Raw genomic sequence first — 12,025 nt, forward strand, 5'->3', positions numbered from 1 at the left:
AAGGAGCTATACGATGGCCTGTAAATTTCCATTAATTCCGTTCGTCAAAATGAAAGAAGAAAAAACCCTTGCTTCCGCAACCAAGCTACGGTTGAAATCAATCTAACATTATAGTCGCGAGAACTGATGTTAAAATCTTCTTTGCGAATTTCCCTGAAATCCCGAGAAATATGGGATGGGTTAAACGTTATTTAAAATTATTTATTAAGAAAGTTAACCGAGCTGTCTGGACTAACTTTCCTTGTGAAATTTTATGCATAACCAAATTGTGTTTCAGCGTGCTAAGTTTTAATGCATACTCGATGGTTTTTGTGGTAATAGTTCCTGAGGTAAAATACCTCCAAAAATTATGCCTTTGCATTTTCATTACACTGGGACAGGCTTTTAGCCGCTGATTTCATAATCTCGAAGTTGCGAACTAACACGAAGACACATATAATGATTTTAATAAATTTGGATCGATGGGGAGATCAATGCACAACAAAATTGCAAATTGCACAGTTTTTGCGAACGGAAAGAAATTGCTCTCCTTGGAACTTTGATCGGAAGAGTTGAAACTAGAACCTCTTTAAACCTTCCTCTGCAAAGGCAAGAAACCACGAAACATACTCTGTATTTGTTCTTTGAATGAGATTCGCTCATAGCAAAAAGGAAAATCGAAATAGTCGACTGCACCGCCTAGAAAACCTGAGTTATTGGAAGTTTTACGATGTCTGTTTGATATTATTTCATTCATGTTTTGACAACACAATAAGAACTGTAGTTCTCTTTAGATAAAGAAAGGTGTTTCTACGTACGGAGTAAGTTGAACTTGATATAATTTGTTTGATATTGAATGGAACTTCCAGCGCAATTTGTTCACAGTTCAAGAATACGCCGATACTTTTGTTTCAAATCGGTTAATTACATTTTAATCTTGCAACATTTCCACGTTTATGCGTTAATGCCCTATGGGTTAGGTCTGTATTACCGCCAATAAAACTGACATTTATCAACCATTAATGTTTTATGGGCAGCTGTGCTGGCTGGAATTTAATTTGTTAATTATACACAGTAATACCACTCCACTCCCTGCACTCTTTGGATCCTGCCTTACACAATGGTTGCCAGAGCTTCTTCGAGAAAAATTGATGTCGTTTTTATTTCACACATACGATCGGTAATACGATGTCGCTAAGGTGGATTTTAAGCCGATAGCAGCTCAAAATCTCGGGATAAAGAAAAATTACCTCATAAAATAGATCGTATCTTTAGCTCTGCAACATTGAAAGAATAAAGTTTTCTACATATAACTGTCGCGAATGACCATAAAACGAATTATGCTATATTTTATTTTAAGGCCCTATTACTAAGGTGATATAATAACAGCTATTTGAGCCTAAAAACTGTTAACCATAAAGTGCGAGTCATATCCTCGAATATTATGTGCTAAATAAAATTCATGGTCCTACCTTCTATCAAAATGTATTAAAATATTTGCAAATCCCGCAGATTTGGTCTGGAATTGCACCTCATGAATATTAAATAGAATCCAGAGATGTCCCGATTTTGATCCCCCCGAAAATTAATGTTTAAAAAATTAGAGATTTTATTAAATTCCCGTTATTAAAATATTCAAAAGCTTTGAAATAACCATCGAACTGGGATAGATATTCCCATGGAAATACCAGGCGAGGTTTTAAAATTAACTTTCAACGATTGATGGATATTTAATACGGTTTAATAGGACCACACTTTTATTTCCCCTGCCGAAAGGGATATGCTGCTAAACTACTTTTGATATGCAGTTCAGAGGATTTTTAATAAATTGTAGCCAATGAACATGTGTTAATGAAGCCGCATTCAAATTAATTTTTAGGTTGAACTCTTTAACAATATTCTGGTTTTAATTACAAATAAATTAGAATGTTTAAATCAGGTTTTAAGCATGTGAATGCATAGAACATCACGTAGCTGAACAGTGTTTGAATTATAAATCATAAATTGCTCATTGTTCTTTTAACACAAAGCCTCGAAATTATACGAAACAATAAGTATCTAATTAATTTTAATTCCATTGTATTTCGAATGTTTTGGCAATTTCCATTTTCCACAGAAAGGGAACAGATGAGAGTCTCTAATTACCATAAATTCTTCGATTAGGTCCTAGGAAAGGTATAAACGCGAGAGGGATTGCCAACTCAAAAATTAATTCTCATTTGCTTATTTGCGTTAATTAGTCCACGCTGCCATTGATTAGGATGGGTTGCTACAGGGTAGTCACGTTCCAAACGAGCCGATTAGTTTATTTTAACGCATTAATGAAAATTGAGGCAAACCTCGGGTAAGCAATAACAGGCGCAAATCCAATTTGGGTTTAAGCGAATTATGCTCCAAAATGATTTAGTCGTTTACTTCAGAATCAAGCCCCATGCGAGTTCGATGATTTCTTTTAAACGCATTTGAACAAAATCGCGGATGCTTCAGGCAAAAATATGTGTTTTAAAACCAAAGCTGTAAAGCTGACTGGAACGAATTTATACAGCCACGGGAGAGCTTTTGAACCTTTCAAATGTAAAAAGGTAACCAAAACGTTTTACTCTTATTCCTTTGGTTTTATGCATGAAATGTTACGAGTGTATTTCGACGCATGTCATCCAAGTTGGTCACCACCGCAATACAAATTTATTGTGTAGCATATTAAATTTTTCATAAAGGATCCAGCAATAGTTCCATAACATTATGCTTACAAAGAGGTTAAACCCTAAAAGGTCATAAAGCTCTTTTGCATTTTTAATTCTCTCCCTTTCTTTATGGACCGTGTGCTTTTTATAGACCGTACTACTGCCTTTTAACTCTATTATAAGGAATATCGATTTCTCATTTTTGTCATAATGTAACTATTGAGTAAGTACAAATTCTTATTTACGTTTTCGTTGGAAACCGATAGGGGGAAGCAATTATTGTGCATTTACCGTTCGTCGGTACGTGCTGCGTCCCTGTTGTATTTAAGCTTCGAATGGACGAATTTTATTTCAGAAGTTGTAAAGTTTTATTTAGCACGAACAGGCCTTAGCTTCTAATAACCTTAAAATACATCGCAAGGTTTCGCACGTGCGTTTTATATAATTTTTTATTTCCTACCTCCCCCTCAAAACTTTTGTCAGGAGTCTTATTCAAGTTGGTACCTGCGTCAAATGTCGTAAAAACTTCGACTAGTTAATTTTATTGAGGCGCATTGCTGTAACTGAGCGTGGCAATCGTCTTGCACTTGCGCAATTGCCATCGACAAAAAGACTCCGAAATCGAAGCAGAGAAGACTCATTGATAAATTCTAATTTTTCAATTATTTCATCCAAGTAATGTTTCCGGTGCTGCAGCTGGCGGTGCATATCGGCGGCGAAAGATAAATCAATCGTAATTCGTTCAAAAATTTCCCAGTATGACAATTATTTCATATCAGTTATGCCATAGTCATGTGACATTGCGCAAATATCATCCTTCTCTTAATCCGAAATCGATCGTTGAAAAACTACATGAATCACTGGCTCCGAGTTTGACGACTTGACATATTTAATAAACCCGCTTTCACAGATCTTTAACTGCAAAAACTAAGTTTACTTTACAATCTCATCCAAACAGTAATTTCCTGGGTGTTTAATGTACATCTTGAAAAGCATTTCGATCTTTTCCAATGCGAATCCAATTTGGGATCGTCAGCAAACATCCGACGCTTCAAGCAAGCAGATTGTTTAAATAAAGTGTTTGCTACGAGGTGTAATCCAATAATCCCCGATTGTGACTGGTGAAAATTAAGTTTTGTGGTTTAATGTTATATTTTAAAACTTAATTCAGTGGAATTGATTTCCTCTGCCTGGCTCGAAGCCCAGGAATTCTCTCTCTATTGCTCTGAAGAAAGTCATTGGACAATGAAGAAGGTTTTATTCTTGCATGGCCCCGGTATCTAACGACTTAGAATATTGCATTCGTCTATAGCCGATTATAGACAAACCGGGCTGGTTTTGCTTTTACCGACACGACGAAAATTAATCAAGGCCCAACAACGCAGTGCAGAGGCTTCCTCTCCTTTGTGATTCAGACTTGAATAATGCAGTTTATGCGGTTAGATAAGACATGTAATTTGGGAAATATTTCATGTTTACCTTATTTTAAAAATATAGTTCAGGCTTACCCTTAAACCACTACGCCGGAAATTCTCGGATTAATTCTCATACAATAGCGTTTTGATATATTTATGGGAGCTTACCAGTGGAAGAGGCAAATATGTAGCAGCGGGGCTAAGCTGCGTACTGCTGTATTTCGGTGTAATAGTAAGCTCCAGGCAGTTGGGCAAGTTGGCAAAAAAACATTAATACAAGTAAAAACATTAAAGTTCCGATGACAATTGCTCACAAAATTAATTTTGGAAGCTGGGCTGCTCTTCCAATTTTTTAGATATTAATCTGAGTTTTCGTGCATCGGGGACTCTATAGAATCTCTCATCTTCTTTTATATGAAGTTTTCTTCTTAAAATCCCTTGATATAGCTTTTCTTGAAATACGTACACGTAGGGTTTGAAATGCGAGTAGATACAATATATGCAAATAACGCCATAATACATGTTTATTTATCATTTCTAGGGTGCTTGTTTAGCTCTATTCCCATTAACTTCGTTGAGTTATAATGTCCCGTTCTCTTCGTCAGTAACTAAATCGACTCGACTTTTTTAAAAACTTTTAAACGTGTCCGATTTTCAACCCTTTGCATACGGTGATGTCGTTTCCCCACACTCCCCGGAGCGTAACTAAACTTCCTTGACTCTTGTAGAACTTTAGAACATGCCTGGCTATCAATCCCCGAGATTAAATTTCACGAAACACCCGGCATTTAACCCCAAGATTACGGTTGAGTCATGCTCCCACGTACTCCCTGGACGTAACTAAATTGATTGCACAATTTTCTAATTTTAGTACTCGTGCACGTAACATACTGTATACACTTACAAGAAAAATCAAGCCATAAGAGATGCTTCTTGGTCATTTCCATACCACTTGTTTCGATTTTCTTCTTGACGCCTTCAAGAGCTGAACCCTAATCCTACGTACACGTGAGCCGTAATTAACTCGATATTTTTAGACCTTTATTGAACACCCAATTTTCAATCCCGTGAATGCGATTTTATTCCCTGGTACTCCTTGAGCATAACTAAAATGACTCCACTATTTTAAAATTATAAAATATCCAGATTTTTGCCTCTGTGAACAGGGTGTAATGGTATTCTCACGTACTCCGCAAGGCGATATACTCTTCAGGTCGTAATTAAATTGAGTTCCCCGTTTTAGAATATGCTCGGTTTTAATCCCTTAAATACGATGGTATTCGATAATTCTCACTTATTTCCCAGGCGTAAGTACTTTGACTGGAATATTAACGACCTTTAAACGATATGATTTTCAACTATGTCAATACAGTTAAATTGCGTTCGCACACATTCCCCCAGGCCTAATTAAAATTTTTCTCCTTTTTATACCTCTGGAACATGCCCGATTTAAAACCCCGTGCCCACGCTTGAGGCGTGTTCCCACGTACACTGGGGCGTACCTAAATTGACCCAGCCATTACAATTGAGTTGTTAACACATACTCCCGTAAGTAAATTGGCTAGATTTTTTCAGAACTCTACAGAATTGTTTTGCCAGGTTATTCAAAATCGAGAAAAATATTCAGTGCAACCGCACTGAAGTATAATCTAAGCCTTGCATCTCCTCTCAAGTACCTAAAATATTACCCTTAAAATCCGTTAGGGACATTGTTTGAAACCGTATTAATGCAATTTACATACAATAAGTAGCCCCAGCTTTGAAATAAATTTCGTTAAGGATGTGCCAACATCAAAAGCATTTTCCTACTTATTGAGGAACTTTATAAATTCTTGAACTTTGAAGCAATGAAATCATTTAACCATTATTAAGTGGCAAACCGATTCAGGCAGCCAGAACTCGCAAACTTCCAAAATATTTAAGGAAAAGAACAAGCTGTTACTTAGAAAAAGTTTGCAGAAGTTTCTCAAGCAGCCAGGCAGCATAGTTGGTGTATTGTTTTAAAACCTAACTTGTAATAAAAGCTGAGATCTTCTGATTCTGGTTTACGGGTCTTCTTCTCTTCTGGTCTTCACTCGCTTCGTGTCTGATTCGGCCCTGTGCAGGTGCTCCGCGACATCAAAATTCTGTTGATTTTCACGGGCAAGTAAATATTATTTTACACACTAAGTTGATTTTGTCGTTAGCTTTTATTTAATATTTTATCGTAAAAATATGTCATAACAGCAAGAAAAAGAAGTGCGCGTCATATTTCTTTAAATTGTGCCACATCTTCAAATATTAAATTTCTGTGACCCCATATCGCGAGCTTCCCCAGAAATCCAGCAACGTGATAACGGCCTTATTCAATATTATGTAAATTGATACGATATTAAGCGAGATTTCCCCAAGTTCCAAATATTAACAAGTTTGTATTGATATTTCAGTTACCCTACATACTCGACGTAAAGTATGGACCTGGAAATAAGGGAACCCTCCTGCCACCCCAAATGAATATTTCATCAAGCGGCCTCATACCAACATCTGTGCAGACATTTAGGTTTGTATTTCTAACCGTTGTGTCTGTTGATAGGGAAATTCAAGCTGATTTCTTTCCGGGCGATTTGACACTGCAGGGCTAGGGAATTAATTTCTCAGTCATTGCCCTTTGTACGTTCTTTCAGTATTATTGGTAATGATAATGGAGCGGCATCAATTTGATTTATTGACACAATACGTGTTTTCGGACAGTGCTATAAAACAATCAGTTTGGTGTGAATTATTTATGAATCAGTAAGCTCGGTAGGGTTATTTTCTCCAATTGTCCAATTTAAGGTAGTTTTTAACATTCCTGTTTGGGAATGATTGCGACGTTGGCTCGACAAGCAAATATTGACTGAGTAAATTGCTTTTTAAGGAAATCGAATTTTTAACAAGCAACGAGGCCAATCCTCTTCGCAAGAGGATTTATAATTTCCTTTCCGATTTAAGGTCTGCTCAGTTTCTTGTTATTGCGGAACAGAAAACCGGTCATTAATACTTTTTTTAATGCAACGCAGTAAATTGTGATTTTACCACAAATTTTATGTTTTTTTTTTTCAGTATAACAATGTACTGTACAGGAGTGAGAAATGCGGAAATCTCGATTTTGATACAGCTGTCGGTAAGCACGAGGGAAAAAACTAATACCACATTTGTGAAGTTTAAGAGGAACAAGGTGTGTCTTAAAGGTAAGGAGGTAATCATTCTTTAAATGCCTTTTATTTATATATTTGCTTTTTTTATACAAGTCTACAAACATTATGCACATATATTAAAATAAAGAAGAACTCTTCTTAGGCCATTAAGACATTTTTTAACGTATATTATGAAAGACCTATCAAAAATAATACGAGAAACTGCAAACTCTTTTGTTTATTCTATGATTCTAAACTGTTGCAAATAAATGTTTTTCATAACAATTGTATAGAATCAGAAATAAAACACAAGCGGGTCATAACATTGAGGACATTCCAGCTTAAAAAAAACATAATTTTAGGGTTTCACAATTTTTTGGACAGCCTGTATAGTAAGACGATATAAAATGTGATGTGAAAACGAGAGGCCTTCATAGCCATATTTATATAATTTTAGTAATTCTCCCATTTAACTTGTTGTTCTAAATAATAATTTATAAAAACTCCATTGCAGTTTTGTATTTAACTTTAAATATTATTACATTGTCCCAATTTAAACTAATATTTCCCTTTATTTTATAAGTTATGCATATTACACGAGTACGGTGGAACGAATTTAATCGAGTCTTACTATAAAGAGACAGACCCGCCTTCATTTTAATTAAAATTGTCGATATTTGCACTTCGCATGCACCGCAGGCTCATTTAAAGAGTTAGTTCTTCAGGAAGTGCGCCGATCATTGATTAGACACATTTTGCGCGCTTGCCCAATGCTGGATCTTTAATTTCAGATGTCTTAAAATGTTTTCCAATCGTTGTGCATGAAAATATTCGGCCGAATATAATAGGATTGTTAGTTTTTTTTGGTCACATGACATAAAATATTTGATGTATAAACTTTGCTGTAAACCATTCCCTTGGCAATATAACACTAGAAAAACAATAAAGCTAGTTTTATGTTTCGGCGAATCAAGAATTTTATGTTATTCCATATAAAATAATTTTATAGAATACTACATCCAGGAAATGAAAATATAATACCCTGGCTGTGTTTTCTTTGCATACGAAGCTCGATTTCAGTGGCAGCAACAGCAGTGGAATTCTATTTAGTATTCTATTGCAGTTACTGATAAACAACAAACTAAGTAGATACTATTACTTAATTTTGCTCTAACTTGTCTGGAAAATTTAACTGGAAATTATTATTCAACCCGTTCTCCGCTAATTATTGCAAAGCTCGCTATTTGGTGGGATTTTCCATTCACATTTGCACGCACGCACGCTGCTGGGGCAAAAACACTTGTTGATGTCATGTTAGATTTGTTTTGACGCCAAAGATATAAACGACACCATTTAGGGGCCATTCTCGACCACAGCTCCCTATTTAATAAAGAATTATATATTGCGGAAATGAAGTGAGATAGGGTGTTGACTTCCCCAGTGTTTGATAGTTTCAGTCTCCAGCTGGGCACAAAGGCGATTGATGAGGGTAGCCAAAGGACTGGAAAATTGCGTAATTTCGGGACAGCTCTGTGCGTGGTAAAAGTACGATTTTTCAACTGGGCTCGAGCTAATAAATATCGGTCATTAAGAAATAATTAGGCTTGGAGGGACCCAATTATAATACCAGAAAACTCGTTAACCATATTGGACAAAATAATGGTCTACACGGGTAGCAATTTGCCTGAAAGTGAGGGGGTATTGTTTATATATGTATGGATCATTTAACGCCATTTATGTGCCTGATGAGCCCCGAAATTCGTCTATTATAAAGGCTTCTTAAATCTAAGCACAACTTAAAATGGTCTGACACACACTTTCCCGTGTCAGAAGCAGAAGACTTTAAGTGATAAAAGACTCTGACGGATTATATTAATACACAGAGCCCTAAAAAACAATAAGGATACAAAACGGGAAAACACGCTTTTTCCAAGCAATCAAGTGGAAAAAGCTCGCCTCGTTTGTCATTAAATTCAAATCATTTCAAGCGAAAATAAATTTCGCTACGCTACTTTGATACACGCACCATATACCTACGAAATTCACCGGGAACATGTTTATAAGCCGCTTCCCTTGATAATATTGAAATTATAAGGACCCTTTTCAATTTTGACGCAGGGACAAATTTCGTGAGGGCAAGAGTCCTTAATCTTTGAGTGTACCGTTGCCGGAAAGCTTTACTGGCAATTATTCCTGGCAGCGTTTCGTGATTTTCCCTGAAACAACTCTCATTGGCCATGTAGAGGTCAGTCGGAGCACGATAATTGGAATGTAATTAACTCTGATTAAACACTAAATTGAATCGCTCTGATTTCCTTCGACTCTACCTCACAGTCAAATGAAAAAAGCGCCCTTCTTGGAAAGTTTCAAATAAAAATATACAGCTACCAGCAGGGGAAATACGTCTTCGAAAAGTAAATTGCGAATTAAATTTTTAAGTAACGACGAGAAGTTAACGCCAATCGGGCATGAAATAAGGCCCTTTAAGGGAAGTTTATTCCATAAGACAGTAAAAATTGATAGGAATTTCGTGCAGTCTTAAATATTTACGGTTCAGGACAGTATGAGTTCGAAAGTGGCCAAAAGCTCTAACACACGTATTCGATTTTCGTCAATAGCTAATTTAATCTACTTTCTCAATATAAGAACTTATACCGTCTCATCAAAATTTTCTATTGAGTATGCGCCAAACGTAGTCGTGATTTGTCTTAAGTGCATGTGGTTTATTTTCTCGAAGGTTCAAAATATGATATTACTTAGCAAAGTCTCGTCGCAGCTACATTGCACCACGGATATAGCTCAGAAGGGACGCCTGAGCCCGATCTGTACGCATTATTTGCTGCCAGTTATTTTCACTGAGTTTGTGTATTATGCTATATTTATCGACAGGCGAATTTAATTCTTATTGTTGAACGAAAATCGCATGCAATATAAACTGACGATAGTTCCAATTATTTATGTCCTAGCACGGTTGATGACTCAGAAGCTACGCAGGCGCTCCATCCACTCAACAAATTATTTTTAGCCCATCACAGGGATTGTTTAAATTTTAAGCTTGAATGCGGCAACAATTTCATGGCAATATTGAGAAACGAGTTTTATTGTTAACTAATTATTTAAACAAATAATTTAAGTTGATAATTGCAATAGAGCTATTTAGAACTATTTAAACGACGATTTGCTAGTGTGTAAAGCCCTTTTAAAGAGGAGGGAGGTTCTCGACCTGAAAGCCGCTTTTAAAAACGTTTATGAAATATATTTGCACTCAAAATTCGAATTAATGCAAAGTAGGGCTATTAATTACATAGCTAGCTTCTGGAAACTTAATTTCCGCTACGCTGTTTAGAGTGCGATTCCTAAAGTTTTCTTATTCTTCATAATTAAGGAACAAAAATGTTGAACCTGAAAGCGAGACAAAATATATATGAAAATACATGTTTCTAGCTATTAATCGTTAACGCGTTGTGCAACAATGGAGCTTTTCGCCATTTATCCAGCATTTCCTGAACATTTTCCGGAATCAAATTGCCCCAGCAACGGAGCACAGCACTTGATTCCTCAAGTGTCATGATTTAACTGAATATCTTCTATTTTCCTGTAAACTGAATGAGGTGTCACTTGAAAGGCAGAATTTAAATAAACTTCCTCTGGGAACTTGCAGGATGAAGTTATAAAAGTCTTATTCAGTAGAGTTTTCTAGATTGAATATTGAATTTGATATGTTCTCCTGAGGGCCAATATATTTTCGCAATTTCCTCGTGCAGCCCAACTAAAAGAAGGCGATATGAGGCCACGGCAAACTTAGACACCAACACAATGGCCAAACAACAACCAATTTAGTTTGAGATTAAGGTTAAGCTAATCTAGGTTAAATGAGTGTTTTGGGCTACTCGGATCGGCCTGCAAACACAATCTAAGACGGTCTATGTCAACACATAAACATAACAGGAATTTACTTCGCAGAAATCTTAGAGCTGCTTTCGCTTATTGGGACATTCTGCGGGAATATACAGGGCGAATTCCTTTTCATGCACGGATCTTCGAAAGTAAAAGAGATCGAGAGTTGGTTGAACAGGGAAAACTTTGTAGTTTTATGAGCTGAGTTTAAAGCCATATTTGATTTTGTTTTTAAGTTATACTTACTAGATGTTTACGAAAAACCAAATTTCATCAAGAAACTAAAACGTCTGTAGTCTTTTTATTAGCGATGGTATCAAAAATGTGTAAATCCAAAAGTTTTAGATAGTTGTTCTGCAAATGTGAATAAACATATAACTTTCTTTAAAAAATTTTCGTTTCTGAGGTGTAGCACTAATTTTTTTTTTTTTAATGGAAACCATATTAAAAAGTGCGTCTACAAAATAATTTAGCTCAGTTACCGGTTGCCAACCCGTATTTATACCAACACCTGAATATTATTTTGTATTCAAGTTAAAAATATTAACTAAATTGCAAAACTAAAAACAATACAAAATCAGGTTAGTTCAGGTTAGTTCTGCAACTGTAACTTCTATATTTAGATAATATGTCAATTGTTTAGTAAAAAGAACCTAAGGAAATAATCAACAATCATAAATAATGCCCAAAAAGTTCGCCATTTTTATTAATTTATTACATTTATTAACTCATCAGTTTTATTACGTTCTTGTACTTTTAGTTTCACAAAAGAACCGTACTGCCCTAAGTTATCATACAACCTTAAAAGTAGACAAACCGGGCTGCTGGCGATGAAAATATTTCTAAAAATGCTATTTTGCAGCCCTCACTATATTCTTATGTTATTGAATGTAAC

General features: G+C 35.8%; 1 protein-coding gene across 1 annotated transcript in view; it reads left to right on the forward strand.

Moving 5' to 3' along the window:
• The window catches only part of LOC136350598 (tyrosine-protein kinase Dnt-like), a 65,342-nt gene that overhangs the window by 37,479 nt on the left and 15,838 nt on the right, over nt 1-12,025 (forward strand). Inside the window, exons 3-4 of the mRNA XM_066302485.1 lie at nt 6,505-6,617; nt 7,160-7,287. Of these exons, the coding sequence (XP_066158582.1) occupies nt 6,505-6,617; nt 7,160-7,287 (241 nt within the window). The remainder of the gene's footprint in view (nt 1-6,504; nt 6,618-7,159; nt 7,288-12,025) is intronic.

Source organism: Euwallacea fornicatus, chromosome 3, assembly GCF_040115645.1.
Source record: "Euwallacea fornicatus isolate EFF26 chromosome 3, ASM4011564v1, whole genome shotgun sequence".
In the NCBI taxonomy this organism is placed as follows: Eukaryota; Metazoa; Arthropoda; class Insecta; order Coleoptera; family Curculionidae; genus Euwallacea; species Euwallacea fornicatus.